The sequence below is a fragment of the Schistocerca piceifrons genome, chromosome 2 (genome assembly GCF_021461385.2).
Source record: "Schistocerca piceifrons isolate TAMUIC-IGC-003096 chromosome 2, iqSchPice1.1, whole genome shotgun sequence".
Taxonomy (NCBI): domain Eukaryota; kingdom Metazoa; phylum Arthropoda; class Insecta; order Orthoptera; family Acrididae; genus Schistocerca; species Schistocerca piceifrons.
In genome coordinates, this window is record NC_060139.1 from 37,968,995 (window position 1) to 37,989,942 (window position 20,948).

Here is a 20,948-nt window from a genome sequence, read left to right on the forward strand (position 1 = left end):
GTATCACGTAACATTCCGGCAGTGTGGACGGTATTTGCTCCGTGATACATTACCCCGTGTTAAAATGGACCGTTTACCAACTGCGGAAAAGGTCGATATCGTGTAGATGTATGGCTATTGTTATCAAAATGCCCAACGGGCGTGTGCTATGTATGCTGCTCGGTGTCCTGGACGACATCATCCAAGTGTCCGGACCGTTCGCCGGATAGTTACGTTATTTAAGGAAACAGGAAGTATTCAGCCACATGTGAAACGTCAACCACGACCTGCAACAAATGATGATGCCCAAATAGGTGTTTTAGCTGTTGTGGCGGCTTATCCGCACATCAGTAGCAGACAATTTGTGCGAGAATCGGGAACCTCGAAAACGTCGGTGTTAAGAATGCTACATCAAAATCGATTGCACCAGTTCCACATTTCTATGCACCAGGAATTGCATGGCGACGACTTTGAACGTCGTGTACAGTTCTGCCACTGGGCAGAAGAAAAGTTACGGTACGATGACAGATTTTTTGCACGCGTTCTATTTAGCGACGAAGCGTCATTCACCAACAGGGGTTACGTAAGCCGGCATAATATGCACTATCGGGCAAAGGAAAATCCACGATGACTGCGACAAGTGGAATATCATCGACCTTGGCGGGTTAATGTATGGTGCGGCATTATGGGAAGAAGGATAATTGGCCCCCATTTTATCAATGGCAATCTAAATGGTGCAAAAAATAGTTTAAATGGCTCTGAGCACTATGGGACTTAACTGCTGTGGTCATCAGTTCAAAAAATGGTTCAAATGGCTCTGAGCACTATGCGACTTAACTTCTGAGGTCATCAGTCGCCTAGAACTTAGAACTAATTAAACCTAACTAACCCAAGGACAGCACACACATCCAAGCCAGAGGCAGGATTCGAACCTGCGACCGTAGCGGTCGCCCGGTTCCAGACTGTAGCGCCTAGAACCGCATAGCCACTCCGGCCGGCTAAATGGTGCACTGTATGCTGATTTCCTACGTAATGTTCTACCGATGTTACTACAAGATGTTTCACTGCATGACAGAATGGCGATGTACCTCCAACATGACGGATGTCGGGCACATATCACGCGTGCGGTTGAAGCGGTACTGAATAGCATATTTCATGATGGGTGGATTGGTCGTCGAAGCACCATACCATGGCCCGCACGTTCACCGGATCTGACGCCCCCGGATTTCTTTCTGTGGGGAAAGTTGAAGGATATTTGCTATCGTAATCCACCGACAGCGCCTGACAACATGCGTCAGCTTACTGTCAATGCATGTGCGAACATTAGGGAAGGCGAACTACTCGCTGATGAGAGGAATGTCGTTACACGTATTGCCAAATGCATTGAGGTTGACGGACATCATTTTGAGCATTTATTGCATTAATGTGGTATTTACAGGTAATCACGCTGTAACAGCATGCGTTCTTAGAAATGATAAGTTTACAAAGGTACATGTATCACATAGGAACAACCGAAATAAAATGTTCAAACGTACCTACGTTCTGTATTTTAATTTTAAAAACCTACCTGTTACCAACTGTTCTTCTAAAATTGTGAGCCGTATGTTTGTGACTATTACAGCGCCATCCGTCACAAAGCGAAAAATGTGGTCCAACAAAAACATTCACATTTCTTTACGTACTACACGAATATGTAATAAAAATGGGTGTTCCTATTTAAAAAAAAAAAAAACGCAGTTGATATCCGTTTGACCTATGGCAGCGCCATCTAGCGGGCCAACCGTAGCGCCATATGGTTTCCCCCTTCAAGCTAGACAAGTTTCCTTCTTCGTAGTTTTTGTGGTGTCACCGCCAGACACCACACTTGCTAGGTGGTAGCCTTTAAATCGGCCGCGGTCCGGTAGTATACGTCGGACCCGCGTGTCGCCACTGTCAGTGATTGCAGACCGAGCGCCGCCACACGGCAGGTCTAGAGAGACTTCCTAGCACTCGCCCCAGTTGTACAGCCGACTTTGCTAGCGATGGTTCACTGACAAATTACGCTCTCATTTGCCGAGACGATAGTTAGCATAGCCTTCTGCTACGTCATTTGCTACGACCTAGCAAGGCGCCATTATCATTTCCTACTGATCTTGTAATTCATGTATCATCAAGAGCGATGTTCACCAATTATGGATTAAAGTTAAGTATTCCAGCAGCTACGTATTTTTCTTGATAGTATAATTACTTTACCTTGTTCCAGACCTCACGCCAGTCTGCGTGAGCTTAAACGCGTGCATTTCGGCCTCCTCTAGCAACACGGTGTTGGCTCTTCTGCCAACACAACAGTTTTTCCGTTTGACGCATATTTCGTGAGATATTAGGCCCGGCCACGTTTAATGGACCACCATGTATAATCGAGGTGATTGTGTGAAGCGGCACACTACTAATGCTGTACTGGAACATTACAGGTTTGTTTTTCCCGCGCCGAATAGCAGTCCATTGTCTTCCCACTGCCACGCTGCATGACAAAAGCGCGCTTGAGGGGACGACTCAACGCTCTCCCAGTGTGTTTACGCGTGCCTCCACGTCGCACGTGCGGCCTTGCGTCTGCCTGACGAAAGCAGTGGAATTACGTCGAAGTGGTCAAGAAACCACATACTTCGCGTCTTTCTTTGTACGGAACCTTTCACGTCTTATTTTTATGAAAAATACCACAGTAACGAAAAATTCCACACTGACTGAAAAATACGGACACGAGGTGGTTGATTGCTGACGTGCAACCCGAACTGATCAAAGAAGCCATGATCCAAATCTGCAGGACACTTTCGGAAGAAAATTTTGAAGATGTATCAATGCTTGAGGCATGTTTCTATCTATTATTATTCCCATTCTGCCATATATTAATTGAGGAAGACTATTCACTTAGTGCATTCTGGAAGCGTGATGTTGATGGTTTGAGTAGCTAAAGAACAGAATATGACAGTAATGTGACAACGTTCGACCGAATAAAAGGTCCAGCCAAGTGGCAGACACTTTTCCTTGCTCATGAAGGAATATTTTTCTTTGGCTTCGGTGTGGACATTTGGGGACAAGTTGGGAAACGCTGTCATTGGTTCCGTGTAAAACTACACATTCTCTCAGCTATAAGTCGCACACAACGTAGAACGGCTGTGGTATACCGGCACTGGCACTTCAGGTAGTAAAATACTGCAAAACTAAATTCCCGGCGTTGACGATTGGTTTCTTCTAAAGCCTCTAAGACCATAAATGTATGGTCCCTTACTTTTTCATGTATTGCCCACATTAATGTACAGATTAATGGAGGGGGAATTTGGAGAATGACTTAATATTTTGCGGAGAGTGCTGTCGGGGCAGTCAAGTTGGGAAGATGGTGCACAGTCTTCTTCGTAATGAAAGAATCCGTTCCTTCGGACGTAAAAACGAGGAAAAATAAATAAATAAAATAGACGAACTAAAGTAAAAAGAAAGGCTCAGCTAGATTTGTCTTCTTAGGCGGTACCTTGGCTCTCCATTCGCAAAGGGTATTAAAGCTACTTGACGCAATGATAATTTCCCGTTTCATGTTAGAAGATAAAAAACAAGATGAACAGAGAAGTCACACGCCTTGAACAGTCACAAATGACAAAATACAGGTTTACACACTACACAAACCAAATTGCTATGCCTTTTTTTAAAGGGATCTTTGCTTTATGAGATAATTTAAGAAAAACGTTACAAATGCTGGCTGTTAAGATGTCGCAACCGCACCGCTCGATAATGTGAGGCCTTGACATTCTGCCACGTCGTCCGGAGAGACACAGAACGCCGGCGGCAGATGCGGCCTCCGCGAATGAGGGGGAAACACAACTCCATGTCTACAGGCGGTCACAGGTCACGGTTCTCAGCCACGTTTTCTCAACACTAATCCAAACGTCTCAAAGTGTAGTTAAGTATACACCCACAACGCTTTCATTTCACAGTTAACTATGGAGAGAGGCTTATTTTAGTTGAATCCGAAAGCCGCGACGTTCACGTTCCCCGTGGCAGGTGGAGAATCAGTCTGTATCTTTTGATCTGAGAAGTTTCTCTCGCGTTATTGATACGAGGCACGTTTTCGGGAGTGCAGTCTTCTTGGCGACTGTTTACTTGCAACAGAACAGTAAGGGTCCGACGAGTAGAGAGCGAACACACGAACAAAACCTGTTTAAACGAAACAGTGTTACACGAATCCATCTTTCCACAGCATCGACGACTTCCTAGAAGCCGCACGACTGGTGCGAGAAGTCGTACCTGCGCAAAAACTGACGGGAAGAAAAGAGAAATGAAGGGCCATTGCTCTACATTAGCAACCGGTAGCAGTTTCATGTTGCCGGGCGTCGTGGGAGATTGTTTTTACAAGATGACAACACCGCAGTCGCTGAGACAAAATAGCTTATAATTTCAATATAAATCTTATCTAAATGGACATCACTACTCTGCAATTCGCGCTTAAGTGCCTGGCAGAGGTCTCTTTGGAACATCTTCACTATTTCTGTACCGTTCCATTCTCTGACAGCGTGTGGAAAAAGTGAACACTTAATTACTTTTGTAGCAGCCCTGATGACCCTTATTTTATTATAATGATCATTTTTTCCTAAGTAAGTTAGCGACAGCAAAATACTTTCAAACTCAGAGGACAAAGTTGGTGATTGAAATTTCGTGAAAAGATGTGACCGTAACGAAAAACGCCTTTGTTTTAATGATTCTCATCCCAATTCGCTTATCATGTACGTGACACTCTTTCCCCTTTTTCGCGATAACACAAAACGAGCTGCCCTTCTGGTAAGGATCTCCTATAGCACAGCAGCACTCTAGCAGAAAACAAACAAACGAAGTATAGGCAATCATTTAAATATACTTATTGCATCTTCTAAGCGGTCTGCCAACGAAACGCAGTCTTTGGTTTACCTTCCCCATTATATTACCTAAGTGCTCGTTGCAATGTAAGTTGTTCGTAAGTGTAATGCAGCTGAATAGACAATCTTTAAATTTTTGTGATCTGTCGTGTAACCGAAATTTAACGGCTTTCTTTGCGCACTCACGTGGATTACCTCATACTTATCCTTCTTGAGAGACATTTACCACTCTTCTCTCAATACAGATACCGTGTCTAAGTCATTTTGTAATTGGTATTGATCTTCTAATGATTTTAGTAGTCGGTAAATGACAGCATCATCTGCAAAAAAATCTAAGAGGCCTAGTCAGATTGTCTCCTGAATTGTTATGTAGATCAGGAACTGCAGAGGGACAATGACACTTCCAAGGAGAAGGCCGGATATCACTTCCGTTTTGTTGTTGTTGTGGTCATCAGTCCTGAGACTGGTTTGATGCAGCTATCCATGCTACTCTATCCTGTACAAGGCTCTTCATTTCCGAACAACTACTGCAACCTACATCCCGATGAATATGCTTACTGTATTCATCTCTTGGTCTCCCTCTACGACTTTTCCCCCACATGCTTCCCTCCAGTACTAAATTGGTGATACCTCCACGTCTCAGAATGTGTCCTACCAACCGATCCCTTCTTTTGGTCACGTTGTGCTACAAATTTCTCTTCTCTCCAATTCTGTTCAGTACCTCCTCATTAGTTACGCTATCTACCCATTTAATCTTCAGTATTCTTCTGTAGCACCACATTTCAAAAGCTTCTATTCTCTTCCTGTCCAAACTATTTATCGGCCATGTTTCACTTCCATACATGGCTACACTCCATACAAATACTTTCAGAAACGATTTCCTGATACTTAAATCTATACTCGATATTAACAAATTTCTCTTCTTCAGAAACGCTTTTTTATGTCGATGTATAATTGGTTGTTTTGTAAATATTATTTGTACTTTTACGCTGGGTCTTGCCTAGGGAAAACTATGCTATCGAACGATTACATCGATAGGTCGTGTGGAGAACAAAAGTGTTTAGGATCTTTGGTAGTGTTAACTCTGTCGTGTGAAGCGCGGGCAGAGGGGAGTCTGGCTGGAGGAGGGCAGTGGAGCAGGTGTGTTGTGTGACGCTCCCGCGAGTTGCCGCGCTTTCGGGGTTTGGCAGCATGTAATTGCGCTCGACTTGCTATGTTGGTTTCTGACACGGTGTCGTGGGCGGGAAGCGTTAGATGGCACACATCAAGAGCCCGTTTCGGCTGGAGACCATGGCGAGAAGAAGGCGCGCCAACATCCAGCTTCTGTAACAGCGACGGCCGACAATGAGTGACTGTCGTCACCTCCTCGATCGACAGCTTCAAACCTTCAATCAACCAACAAGGAAGACTGGAAGCACGTAAAGTTTTAGAACTGTATGGCAGACCTCAGCTTTTAAAATTGTTGCATCACAAAATTACAGCAACTTAGCATGAACCTTTGTCGCCCATTGTCCCAATTGCATTACCAAGCAGGGTCCCTTCCTTTTCCGAAATGAACCCGAGTGTCGTTGAAATTCAGACGCCAGCATTAAAGTAATATCATTCCAGTTCACTGCTTTAATTTTAAAGTTCAGTTAAGGTATTCATAGCTGGCTACAATATTTAGATTACACAAGCACAAATTAAGAGTGCGAGTTTTGTTACCGTATTTTAGCTTACCTGTGACTGCAGCTCAGCTTGGTACGTACTAAATTTTACTATTGTTAATTGTTCAGAATCATTTAGTTCAAGTTCAAAGTTAAATCTCTTATTTCTAGATTGCGTAGATTCAAGTAGCTTTTGAAATGATTGTTGAGGTAGCCCAAAACTAACCGTATTTTACTGAATTTCGTAGTGCTTCAGAAACAAAGCTCACTATTAATTTCAGTCACTAAATTAACTTTCAATTTTCCGGTTTTATTAATTCTTTTGCTAAATTAAGTCAGAGTGTAGCGAAATTTATTACTTCTGACGAACTTTCAGGTTTTACACTACACGTGTCAACCTTCAGTTGCCACGCTTCTAGTGCTAGTTATATGTGTAATAAACTTTCTTTTTCAGTTACTATAGTAATTGTCCATAGGACTGGCGACTGTAATTTTCCCCAATTCTCAAATATCTAATTACCGCTAGTTAATTGTTAACGTAACGGCCGCACATTTACTTCCTTTATTAGTTTTACCCTTTTTCTCAAAATTAATTTCCACCAATTTCATTTGCATTTTTCCTTTCATTTAGATGTAACCCTTTCCTCCCTCTTTACCGACAGATTAACTTCGGTGACGATTGCTTTTCCCAAATTTCCATTAGGTACACGGGGTTTAATTTTTCACTGTCATTAAGGTCGATAAGTGAGGGGGAGGTTACAAGTGGAAACGTCCACTTCGCTATTAATTACGGAAGCAAAGTATCTGATGAATGGAATTCATAGAATTTCCCATCTCTTAATCCTACTGAGCAACTGCTGTATCACTCCGCTCTATGGTTCCCATTGTTCCAGTTCAAGAACTCTGAAAGAGGTGCAAAGTACCTCGTGAAGTCTGAGAACTCGAATCAGGAATCATATCACGGTTAATCTATTTGCCAAGGATTCAAAATGGAATGCTCAAAGAAGAACAACTATTGCTCGGAAATGAATGAGTCTTTATCTACGACTACAAATGTCTTCGAATTAGGACATTGGTTGCGAAACTTTTCTCTGTACACTCGTTTAGTTTTCTTGGCACTAAACTTCGGTACATCATACGAGTACATTAAATGCATGTCGCCAAGTTCTTGTAATGAGTAATGCTTCTTTTTCGACAAGCAATCAAGAATCGTAAGCAGTGGTAAACTCCAAAGTCGACGTATCACACACGATATACTGTAGAAGGCCGCCAAGAGATCAGTCACAATCTGTAGTCTATACCAGTGGGCTGTTGGTAAGAGACAATGGCAGGGTCTGGCGTAACTTGTTCACGAACTATCTTGTTGATGAACTTCGAATGCCTCCCTTCGTCGGAAAGCGAATACACCATTGTGCAAGTAATCTTTGGCACCCTCAAAATCATATTTTCTATTTCATGCTGTGTGTGACGAGCCCCTCTTACCAGGGCCTCAGTGTGAAACAAATGATGTAGTACCTCATACTGGCAAATCGTGCGGAACCAACGCTTGCAGTGCTAAGGAAAAAATCAGTGGTTACTGGTTATCCAAAACTGTGATTATACCTAAGGTTGCCTAATAAATGCCTCAGTTGACATCTACGTTCGTGTCTTATCTGTCTAGGTGAGTACGAAGATCTTTCACTCGTTTGCGTACTGATGATGATTAGTTGTTATTAAAGTATCCCGAGACAAAACGCTCTCCGCGTGAGGTATCAGGACAGTCTGACTGCCGCGTGGGGTAGCCGCGCGGTCTCAGCCGTCTTGTCACGGTCCGCGCGGCTCCCCCCGTCGGAGGTTCGAGTCCTCCCTCGGGCATGGGTGTCTGTGTTGTCCATAGCGCAACTTAATTTAAGTTAGGTTAAGTAGTGTGTAAGTTTAGGGACCAATGACCTAAGCAGTTTGGTCCGATAAGATCTTACCACAAATTAGTACAGTCTGGCTGATACTGTAATTGTTATTACCAGTATACTGTATATGTACACATGCTAGGTAAAAATTACAGCTGAGTATACAGGATAGTGAGTGGAGGAGCTTCATAGGATGGTTGTTGTGTCTCTTTATTGTAACTTTGAGGGAACAGTGCAATTAGTACGGCTGCGGTCGTAATCAGTTTCCACAAAATATTCGGTGCTGCAAAGCGCGTCATATTAAAAAATAATGAACCAATGACTTCCGCTAATGCAAGATGTGTTTATCAGGGTATGTAATAGATCTGAATTAATGAAACTTTGATATACTGTTTCCACCACCACCCCCTAATTTCTTGAAATGAGCGCAAATAAAATTCACCGCATGAAGATGGTATAAATTACATTGCCCCAGTAATATTATATAACCTGATGAAGACTAACTGAAAAAGTGGTCGAAACGTCGGTTCTTTAGTTTTCTGTATGATTCGGTGTACAATTTAGAAGAATTTTATAGAAAAGGTAATTAGACGCTAGTGTCCTTTGTAACAGTGCACATAAATTCTTGACCTTCTTTCGATTATTGCATTTTTGCATCGCAACCAGTCTTTTGAGAAAAGGGAGGGGGTGTGGGGGTAAAAGCAAGATTGCTGTGGAGTGTGAGCGACGACACTTCCTCACTATGGTAACAGACACAGAGCTTTACCACAGAGTGAGTCGACAAAGTACGACGAAGAAAAGCACCAAAGCCCAAGTGGGTTAGAAAGTGAGACACTCCAGTTTCTACTTACACTATGTTACCAACAGAAGATGGTTCGTTATGAAACATTGCGAGGTTGTACAGGGTGTCCGAAAAGTCTTTCCCTGATTACATAAACTGATAACTAAGGCTAGAAGTAAGATACAAATGTGAAACTGGTGTCTAATTGTTTACAGACTATCAAAGTTTATTTCAAACATAAGTAAACTTTCACATGAGCACCCTTGGTAGCACGTAGCACGTCTAGGCAATATTCAATTTCCCTCCACACATTAGCCAACACCACTGGAGGGATCGATTCAACGACTCTGGTTATCCGTTGCCGCAGGGTTTCAAGATCTGGTACACGTGTTCGGTAGACCTGGTCCTGGACATAACCCCATAAAAAGAAGTCTAATGGGGTTATGTCAGGAGAGCGTGGAGGCCAAACCGTTGGCCCACCACGACCAATCCATCGCCCAGGAAAGGTCATATCGGGATAGACACGGACATCCAAACCCCAATGAGGCGGTGCACCGTCTTGCTGAATCAAGACATCGGGGTGATACTGAAGCAGCTGAGGAACAGCATACAGTTGCAACATGTCCAGATATACTGCAGATCTGATGGTAGCCTCAGCGAAGAAGAATGGCCCGATAATTCGATCGTGCAATAGCGCGCACCAGACATTCACCTTTGGACTGCCTCTGGTGCACTCCATGATCTCGTCAGGGGGTTGTGAATCCCAAATGCGTACATTATGGCGATTCATTTCTCCACTGACAAAAAAGGTCGCTCCGTCGGAAAAGGCAATTCGTCTGAGATAACCATCATCGTCCTCAATACGTGATAGCATTTCGACCGCAAAGTCATATCGGCGTGTACTGTCATTGGGCAACAATGGAAGTAGAAGGTTACTGATGTGTGAAAAAAACTTTGATAGTTTGTAAACAATTAGACACCAGTTTCATATTTGTATCTTACTTCTAGCCTGAGTTATCAATTTATGTAATCAGGGAAAGACTGTATAACATAGCAGATTCTCAGGAGGCAATGATGGCGTTTTGCTGCGGGCGACGCACCTGTAGTTGATCTCCGAGTTGTCGATGGTGCCCGTCATGTGCTTCTGGAAGCGGCAGGTGAGCACCCAGAGGTGGCTGCGGCCCTTGCTGTCCTGGATGACCTTGACACCGCTGGCGAACTGCAGGTTGTCTGCGTCGCGGTCCAGCTCGACGATGTTCCGGCCGCCGTAGCTGGAGCGCGAGTTCCAGCAGTTGAGCGTGTTCCGCGGCAGCACGCTGAAGAACATGACGCCGTCCACGTCCATCGCCTCGGCCGCCGTCTGCCGACAAACAGAGCGGTGTCCAGTGGGGCACGAGAAACGGACGCGGAACAGGTTTATCCACCGAACCAAACAGATTGGCTTCATCTTTAACCCTTTCGTGAGCTGTGGGAAACATGCTTCCCACTACAAAGAACTCGCTCCTAGTCTCGTGGGATTCACAGTTCCCACCTCTGTACGGTGCTACCACCTAGTGAACAGTATAGGGTACTACTTCCAAACGGGAGTTCCCGCCGTTTTTGCTGTACCTTCGCGCAGAGGCATTGTATAGCTGAGTGTTGCTCTGTAGAGGAGCCTTTCAGTGCTGTTTGCGTGACATTTTGCGATTTTTTTTCCTCAAACATACAGTATAAGGTAAATACTTTTGATTTACCTAAATTTATGAAGGAAGACGTAAAATTGGAACGATGAGAATTCCAGTTTGAAACAAATGGAGCCATTTCTGCAGTAAAATGGATGGATAACCGTCCAGTCAATTTCCTGTCCTAAATTCATGACCCATGAGAAACAGCCACAGAGAAAAGGAAAAACAAGGATGGTACTAGTGCAGAGATTTCTCGTTCTGAAGTTGTGGCAGAATACAACAAAATAATTGGTGGTGTCGATACGTTTGATCAATTACGAGAAAGGTATGCTGTTCGCAGACGTTCTGTAAAATGGTGGCACAGAATATTTTATTTCCTGGTGGATGTTGCTGCAGTGAACAGTTTTATCCTGTGGAAAATAAGGAAAAGAGAAAGTGGGCAGCATGATCAGCTCACGTACAGGATCCATCTAGCCAGACAACTGATCGCTGGCTTCTCATCCCAAAAAGGCATGGACAAAAACCTGTCTTTCTGGCAAAAAGGGGTAAATTACCTGAAGATTTTCGTCCTGTGGCTGTAGGGGAGCATCAACCCATTTTAGGAGAAACCTACTGGACGTGCCGTCATTGTAGTACCAAAGCTACGCAAAAGAGCACTCGCCGTGTTTGCACATATTGTCAAATACCACTTTGCATAGTCCCGTGTTTCAGAAAATTTCATGGCGCATAATTGTGAACAATCATTGTAACAAGAGAAGTAAATTTATCAAATAAATATGACATATATTGAAAAAGTTGTTTTTGTCATTTAACTCCAAGGAAGGGCAGTGGGAAGAATACTTCCCACCTTGTTGCGTGAACTCACTTTCACAGTTGGAGCAAATCTGATATTCTGTATGATAAATATACCTATCTGTTAACTACTATCTGTTCTCCATTCATTAAAAAAAAACTGCTCAATAATTTTGCCCACGAAAGGGTTAAGAGTTTACTCTGTTGCTCCTAAATTCTATCCTGCAACGCTTCTCACGAGAAACCTGTTCTGCTGAGAGCGTTCGGTACTTCCATGTTTCATGACCTAGTAAAATTTCTTATGTGAAGTGCTTCCCTGATGGATTCGTAACCGCAACGTGGAATCGAGTCCGGCGCCCGATACGGTGTAGCGTATAGAATTCCTTTGCAAATTGCACTCGTAAGGCTCCCTGGGCTCGGTCTGTAACAAAGTTACCTCTCCAGACGAGGCCCGGCCAAGTAGAGCTCGGCTAGCGCGAGCGCTTCGGCCCCGCCCCCGCCTAGTGCTCTGAGCGCAGCGGCGGGCAGAGCTGAAGGGCGAGGGCAGCAGTAGTAAGAAAGCTGCGGCAGGACGCCGCTAGAGCGAGGCGGTCTGATCGTCACAGTTAGCGAACAATACGAGTTGTATGAATGCGTGGTGTCTGTTCTTTTGGAAAAGTCCGAAAGAAGAGAGAGCACGCATTTATAGAAGGTGATTATTTTCCACTGTGTACGAACTCTAGGGACTGGTCGATGAGAGGACACGGAACAAAAACGGTCTAATGAACTTACGTCCGGAAATACATGGTTTTGGAACTAGTCTTCCTTCCACGTCGCCTAACAGGCCGGAACTGTCGGCGTTTCTTGCGGGTGACTTTCCCACCCTTGCGGAAGACGTGCCGTTGATGTTTCGAAGCATATTAGACCGCAGTCTCTGTAACAATGGACAATTCATCAAATGGTCTCTAACATGGAAACATACATTTTCGGACACACTTTCATTAGACCTTTTCTGTTCCGTATCCTCTTATTGATCAGTTCCTATAGTTTACACACGGTCGAAAAAATCACCTTCAGTTGTCAGTCAGATGCACGTGACCTTAAATGGGCCATTTTGGATGAAATGCATGCTGACTGCAGTTCCACATAAAGTCTTGTTATATTTAATTCCTTTCCTTTTCTCTCTCACCTTTCCATCTTCAGTTTTCACAATAGCCGGCCGGGTGGATAGGCGGTTCTAGGCGCTAAGTCTGGAACCGCGCGACCGCTACGGTCGCAGGTTGGAATCCTGCTTCGGGCATGGATGTGTGTGATGTCCTTAGGTTAGTTAGGTTTAAGTAGTTCTAGGGGACTGGTGACCTCAGAAGTTAAGTCCCATCGTGCTCAGAGCCATTTGAACCATTTTTCACAATAAACATCCATTGTGTTAAATTTTATTTATTTTTTAATCTTACACATCTAGTTCTGTAGGACCAAACTGAGCAGCCTCCGTGGTCATGGAACGTATCAGTACATGAAATTACAGCATGAAAGTAACAAGACATAAAATAAAATGTTTATGAGTCCTAAAAAGACAACAAGCTGTAAGTTTATATAAACGCAGTCAACAAAATAACACAGGAATCAGCTTAACTTTTCAAGGAACTCCTCGACAAAATGGAAGGAGAGACCTAGGAGGAAACTCTCCGGTTTCGATTTGAAAGCACGTGTGGATTGCTGACAAGATTTTTGAAGAATGAGATTTTCGCTCTGCAGCGGAGTGTGCGCTGATATGAAACTTCCTGGCAGATTAACACTGTGTGCCGGACCGAGATTCGAACTCGGGACCTTTGCCATCCGCGGGCATGTGCTCTACCGACTGAGCTACCCAAGCACGACTCACGCCCCGTCCTCAGAGCTTTACTTCTGCCAGTACCTCGTCTCCTACCTTCCAAACTTTACAGAAGCTCTTGCCCGCCAAAGGCAAAAGTCCCGAGTTCGAGTCTCGGTCCGGCACACAGTTTTAATCTGCCAGGAAGTTTCATATCAGCGCACACTACGCTGCAGAGTGAAAATCTCATTCTGGAAACATCCCCCAGGCTGTGGCTAAGCCATGTCTCCGCAATATCCTTTCTTTCAGGAGTGCTGGTTCTGAAAGGTTCGCAGGAGAGCTTCTGTAAAGTTTGGAAGGCAGGAGACGAGGTACTGGGAGAAGTAAAGCTGTGAGGACGGGGCGTGAGTCGTGCTTGGGTAGCTCAGTTGGTAGCGCACATGCCCGCCAAAGGCAAAGGTCCCGAGTTCGAGTCTCGGTCCGGCACACAGTTTTAATCTGCCAGGAAGTTTCAAGATTTTTGAATTCTGGTGGTAGCTTACAGAAAGTAGATGGAGCAGAATACTGAGTATCTGTGTACCGATTTCTTGTAACGAAATACTCAGCAGATACTCCCGATCAACCAGCAGAGTCTTAGCGATAGAGTTATGTCTAATCCTGTGGTATGGGCGGAGACTTTTCGAGTGGGCTCCCAGCCGGCGCTCACCTGTCCGGTCCGCGGCTCGCCCAGCAGGAGGAACTCTTGGCTGGCGTGGTTGACGCCGTCCTCGAAGAGCGAGTGGTTGCGCAGCACGGACGTGGCCACGGCGGACTCGCGGTCGGAGGCCATGCTGTGGAAGTAGAGGCGGCGGTCGCCGTCCGCCCCGGGCGGCCCCAGAGCCAGCCCCAGCACGCCGTCCATCAGGTCGAACGAGTCGCCGTTGAGGTCGAAGTGGCCCCACTGCGGGTACGGGAAGAAGTAGTTGGCCGTGACGCGCCACGACCGGCGCCGCTGCTCGTCCAGCACGACCAGCCCGAAGCCCGTCACGTCGGCGGCGTACGCGAAGTTGCTGGTGCACGCCGCGTCGCGCGACTCCACGGCAATGGTGACCAGCAGCGACGAGGCCGTCAGCACGTCGTGCGGGTACTCGTAGCTCAGCGTCTTCTCGCCGCGGTTGTTGAACACCACCACCTTGGTCGGACATATCCGCCTGAAGTCGCTCGTCAAAATGTCGACGAAGCCGGTGTCCAGAATCCACAATCGGCCGCAAGCATCAACCTGCAACAGCAAGTTTACCGTACACTGTAAAAAGTATCCCATCAAAGAAATCTACCGCTGATTTCCACCCGTCCAAATCTACATCTACATTTATACTCCGCAAGCCACCCAACGGTGTGTGGGGGAGGGCACTTTACGTGCCACTGTCATTACCTCCCTTTCCTGTTCCACCCGCGTATGGTTCGCGGGAAGAACGACTGCCGGAAAGCCTCCGTGCGCGCTCGAATCTCTCTAATTTTACATTCGTGATCTCATCGGGAGATATAAGTTGTAAATAGGCTGTTTAAGTGCTTATATTGGTAACGCCACCGCCACGTATCGCTCTGTATGAAAATTACTGGCTGTACTGTGTGCAGTCTGTGGCTGGGTGGCATTGTTGTAATGTTCGCTATTGTAGTGTTGGGCTGTTGGCTGTTAACAGCGCGTAGCGTTGCGCAGTTGGAGGTGAGCCGGCAGCAGTGGTGGATGTGGGGAGAGAGATGGCGGAATTTTGAGAGCGGATGATAGGACGTGTGTCCATCAGAAACAGTACATTTGTAAGAATGGATGTCATGAACTGCTATATACATTATGACTTTTGAACACTATTGAGGGCCGGCCGCGGTGGACGAGCGGTTCTAGGCGCTCCAGTCCGGAACCGCGCTGCTGCTACGGTCGCAGGTTCGAATCCTACATCGGGCATGGATGTGTGTGATGTCCTTAGGTTTAAGTAGTTCTAAGTCTAGGGGACTGATGACCTAAGATGTTGAGTCCCATAGTGCTCAGAGCCATTTGAACCATTTGAACACTATTACGGTAAATACATTGCTTGTTCTCTGTCAAAATCTTTCATTTGCTAACTATGCCTATCGGTAGTTAGTGCCTTCAGTAGTTAGAATCTTTTATCTAGCTGGCAGTAGTGGCGCTCGCCGTATTGCAGTAGTTCTAGTGACGAAGATTTTTGTGAAGTAAGTGATTTGTGAAAGGTATAGTTTAATGTTAGTCAGGGCCATTGTTTTGTAGGGATTATTGAAAGTCAGATTGCGTTGCGCTAAAAATATTGTGTGTCAGTTTAAGCACAGTCATTTATAATTTTTCTAAGGGGACGTTTCAAAGTAGGGAGAAGCAATATATTCGATACCTCATCCAGAAACGCACCCTCTCGAAACCTGGACAGCAATCTACACCGCGATGCAGAGCGCCTCTCTTGAAGAGTCTGCCACTTGAGTTTTGCTAAACATCTCCGTAACGCTATCACGCTTACCAAATAACCCTGTGACGAAACGCGCCGCTCTCCTTTGGATCTTCTCTATCTCCTCTGTCAACCCGATCTGGTACGGATCCCACACTGATGAGCAATACTCGAGTATAGGTCGAACGAGTGTTTTGTAAGCCACCTCCTTTGTTGATGGACTACATTTTCTAAGGACTCTCCCAATTAATCTCAACCTGGCACCCGCCTTACCAACAATTAATTTTATATGATCATTCCACTACAAATCGTTCCGTACGCATACTCTCTGATATTTTACAGAAGTAACTGCTACCAGTGTTTGTTCCGCTATCATATAATCATACAGTAAAGGATCCTTCTTTCTATCTCGAGCCACGAAGTAAAGAAACTAAGAATTTTTTTATAATAGCATACGCGTTACGCAGCAAGTTATTACGACATGACATTCGTTGCAGTAAGGCACACCGCCGTCTAGTACGGTGCCTGCAGGATGGCTTTTTTTTTTTTCCTTCGCTTTGCTCACAACACCGCTGATGCCGCCTGCCGTGAGAACTGCATAGCGTAACATTCAGTCAATACGAAGATTCATACGCTCTACGAATCTAAATAATTCATATTAGTTATTATCCGATTTTGTTCAAATTTAGTACACAGCCTTCGATTAATAAAATGGAATGATGCTGTCAAAATTTCAGATTTTTTAAATTATAGTTCTGGAGATAAAGAGAAGTAACTAAAACTCATAAAACCTACTACACTTGTTGTTTAAACCCAACTTAGGAACAATAACTTAGGAATGATAACTTTCATTGTCATTTGAAGCCATTCCAAAATTATCAGTGCATAAAAATCAATTAATTAGAATTTTCTTTTTAAGACGTTGAACACTGTGCATTACGTAATACAAAAATCACTCAAAAATATTATTTGATTATATTTTGCCATGTGAGGCATTGACAACGATTGAGAGAGTCTATGGGGGACATACGTGAAAGTTTAATATTTCATTTTACGTAAAACCTTGTACAAACGAACGGTGGGGAAGATACGTTGCAATCACGATTCAGGTGACGTATGTCGGTGTGTGCCTGCTTTGGTATAAAAGTAGCCAGAATGGAAGTTAGAGGCGGAATAAGTTTATTTATTAGTTTGAAGAATATTTCACAGTTCGTTTATTTTGATTAAACAAAATACAAGAATTTGAAGTTTTGCTGACATAAATTACTATCAAATTAAAGACTGGATAAAGCAAGATTTGCCGCGAGAATGATCTGGAACAAACGTCCTGATTGTCGTTTGGGGTGTCCGAGCGGTTCTAGGCGCTACAATCTGGAACCGCGCGACCGCTACGGTCGCAGGTTCGAATCCTGCCTCGGGCATGGATGTTTGTAATGTCCTTAGGTTAGTTAGGTTTAAGTGGTTCTAAGTTCTAGGGGACTGATGACCTCAGAAGTTGAGTCCCATACTGCTCAGAGCCATTTGAACATTTTTGATTGGTCGTTTAGATCAACAGCCAATCAGAGTTAAGCTGTTCCCGCGCGAAAAGAGAAGTGGATGTAATAGGAGAGTACCTTGAAAGGAGTCGCTTGCTAGCTGGTCTACGGATAATAAGATGTTAGATCGCTCCTTAAAAATACTCTGTAAGATGAGTAAATAGTGAGCTAATGTCGGTTCGAACATATCATGACTGAAGCGACTGGAGTTACGAACATTTTGATGAAAGTTTGGTGTTTTTAAATTAATTAGTTTGAGAGATATGAGCGTGTGAGGTTTCTGGTCGTAGTAACAACTCCGCGTGGTGTGTTTCATGCTCTGTGCGGAATATTTTGGCGAGACCCTCTTACGAAGAAGACAACTGAAAAGACCGAACGTTTAACTCGCGAATAGTTGAGGGTGGGTGACTGGTATAACGTGAAAATTAGTCGGGTCGGACTTGCTACAATTATGGCTGCTTTTCGAGTGAAAATTTGTTGTATAGACAGTGAAATTTCAAGGATAATGTTTCACCATATTAAATACGGACTTGGTAGCCATTTCATGTGTTTCAATATGAACAAAGTGCAGAGTTAATCGTTAGACGCTTTTCTGCAAGTAGACTGAAGATCCCGAACGCCCGATTTTTTAATCATGGCCGGCCGGGATGGCCGAGCGGTTCTAGGCGCTACAGTCTGGAACCGCGCGACCGCTACGATCGCAGGTTCGAATCCTGCCTCGGGCTTGGGTGTGTGTGATGTCTTTAGGTTATTTAGGTTCAAGTAGTTCTAAGTTATAGGGAACTGATGACCTCAGAAGTTAAGTCCCCTAGTGCTCAGAGCTATTTTTTTAATCATGAACTTTCAGGAGCTGACCTTCAACTAGAGTTATGGGCCTCTGTGTGGTAGGTATTAGGTAGTGGTTTCATCAACGCTGCTTTACACTGTCTTGCACGTATCTGCTACCACAGAGTGGAGGGACACCGGCAGGAAGCCTGTCGAGGTAGGTGGACTAAACGATGATAGTGTTAAGCGTTAACAAAAACGCGTACGACCGACCCCTCCCCACCCCCCCCCCCCCACCCCCCAAATCGCAGACACCATGCGAAATCCACAGCTGTGATACACATTATATAAAATGAAGGTGGATGGGGAGAAAGGAAAGCAAAGGGAAGGGACTATTGATATCAGCTGTTAACCATTGCGCCACCCGGACAGAGTGTTTACCTGCCTCGAGATGACTGGGTGTTTGTGTTGTCTACATCTACATCTACATCTACATGATTACTCTGCAATTCACATTTAAGTGCTTGGCAGAGGGTTCATCGAACCACAATCATACTATCTCTCTACCATTCCACTCCCAAACTGCGCGCGGGAAAACGAACACCTAAACCTTTCTGTTCGAGCTCTGATTTCTCTTATTTTATTTTGATGATCATTCCTACCTATGTAGGTTGGCCTCAACAAAATATTTTCGCATTCGGAAGAGGAAGTTGGTGACTGAAATATCGTAAATTGATCTCGCCGCGACGAAAAACGTCTTTGCTTTAATGACTTCCATCCCAACTCGCGTATCACATCTGTCACACTCTCTCCCCTATTACGTGATAATAGAAAACGAGCTGCCCTTTTTTGCACCCTTTCGATGTCCTCCGTCAGTCCCACCTGGTAAGGATCCCACACCGCGCAGCAATATTCTAACAGAGGACGAACGACTGTAGTGTAAGCTGTCTCTTTAGTGAACTTGTTGCATCTTCTAAGTGTCCTGCCAATGAAACGCAACCTTTGGCTCACCTTCCCCACAATATTATCTATGTGGTCTTTCCAACTGAAGTTGTACTTAGTTGAATTGACAGCCTTGAGAATTGTACTATTTATCGAGTAATCGAATTCCAACGGATTTCTTTTGAAACTCATGTGGATCACCTCACACTTTTCGTTATTTAGCGTCAACTGCCACCTGCCACACCATACAGCAATCTTTTCTAAATCGCTTTGCAGCTGATACTGGTCTTCGGATGACCTTACTAGACGGTAAATTACAGCATCATCTGCGAACAGCCTAAGAGAACTGCTCAGATAGTCACCCAGGTCATTTATATAGATCAGGAACAGCAGAGGTCCCAGGACGCTTCCCTGGGGAACACGTGATATCACTTCAGTTTTACTCGATGATTTGCCGTCTATTATTACGAACTGCGACCTTCCTGACAGGAAGATCATCGTCATTCGTGAAAGTGGCGGGGTTGGACTGAGCAAAGGTTGGGAATTTGTACGGGCGCTGATAACCTCGCAGTTGAGCGCCCTCAAACGAAACATCTTCATCACAGTGTTTATCGCAGTTGCACGGACGACTTCGGCACGCCTCGGTGGGCAATGAATCATCCACTTACAGTGCGGATGCATAATTGCGTCCGACTGTCTGCGTCAATCTCAAAGTAGTGAACATGGAGGACACGAACAGGAACTGCAGATAAGTTGCGCTGGGGGTGAGTGTGTGTCGGCAGACAGGCGTGCAGAGATAGTGCGCGCGAGTGTCGTAAACACTGTGTAGCGATGACGCAGCTGCTTAGCAAGCAGGAGACCCCGGGTCTGAATCACTGTCCGGCACACATTTTCATTCGTTGCCGCTGTTGCCGCACAAAGTCCCAACGCAGCTGACATCAATAATCCCTTCCCCTTCATTTCCTGCCCTCCGTCCACCTCCAATTTACATAATTTTTTCTGTAAAGATGCGAAGGATGTTCAAAACTTCCAGGTACGAACTTATGTGACTTGTAGAGAAGAGAGAGTACATAACATTTTGAATAAGAAACCATGTCCGGAAACGTACCATTCCGTGCTACAGCCATTTGAAAAGATGTTTGCTAGGGTACTTACGGTGAAAGGTGCCCACGTCGAAATGATTATGTAATAGAACCCAGTACGTTGTCCTCGATGGTGAGTGTTCATCGGAGCTGAAGGTATAATCTGGAGTGCCCCAGGGAAGTGTGGTAGGTCCGCTATTGTTTTCTATCTACATAAATGATCTTTTGGATAGGGTAGATAACAATGTGCGGCTGTTTGCTGATGATGCTGTGGTGTACGGGAAGGTGTCGTCGTTAAGTGACTGTAAGAGGATACGAGATGACTTGGACAGGATTTCTGATTGGTGTAAAGAATGGCAGCTAACTGTAAATATAGATAAATGTAAATTGCCGGCCTGAGTGGCCGAGCGGTTCTAGGCGCTACAGTGTGGAACCGCGCGACCGCTACGGTCGCAGGTTCGAATCCTACCTCGGGCATGGATGTGTGTGATGTCTTTAGGTTAGCTAGGTTTAAGTAGTTCTAAGTTCTAGGGGACTGATGACCTCAGAAGTTGAGTCCCATAGTGCTCAGAGCCATTTGAACCTTTTTTAGATGTAAATTAATGCAGATGAATAGGAAAAAGAATCCCGTAATGTTTGAATACTCCATTAGTAGTGTAGCGCTTGACACAGTCACGTCGATTAAATATTTGGGCGTAGCATTGCAGAGCGATATGAAGTGGGACAAGCATGTAATGACAGTTGTGGGGAAGGCGGATAGTCGTCTTCGGTTCATTGGTAC

General features: G+C 44.8%; 1 protein-coding gene across 1 annotated transcript in view; it reads right to left on the bottom strand.

Annotated features, from left to right (window-relative positions):
- LOC124774895 (protein yellow-like) overlaps positions 1 to 20,948 on the bottom strand; it is a 78,607-nt gene that overhangs the window by 15,799 nt on the left and 41,860 nt on the right. The window contains exons 4-5 of the mRNA XM_047249554.1: positions 14,121 to 14,672; positions 10,270 to 10,529 (exon numbers count right to left, since the gene is read on the bottom strand). Of these exons, the coding sequence (XP_047105510.1) occupies positions 10,270 to 10,529; positions 14,121 to 14,672 (812 nt within the window). The remainder of the gene's footprint in view (positions 1 to 10,269; positions 10,530 to 14,120; positions 14,673 to 20,948) is intronic.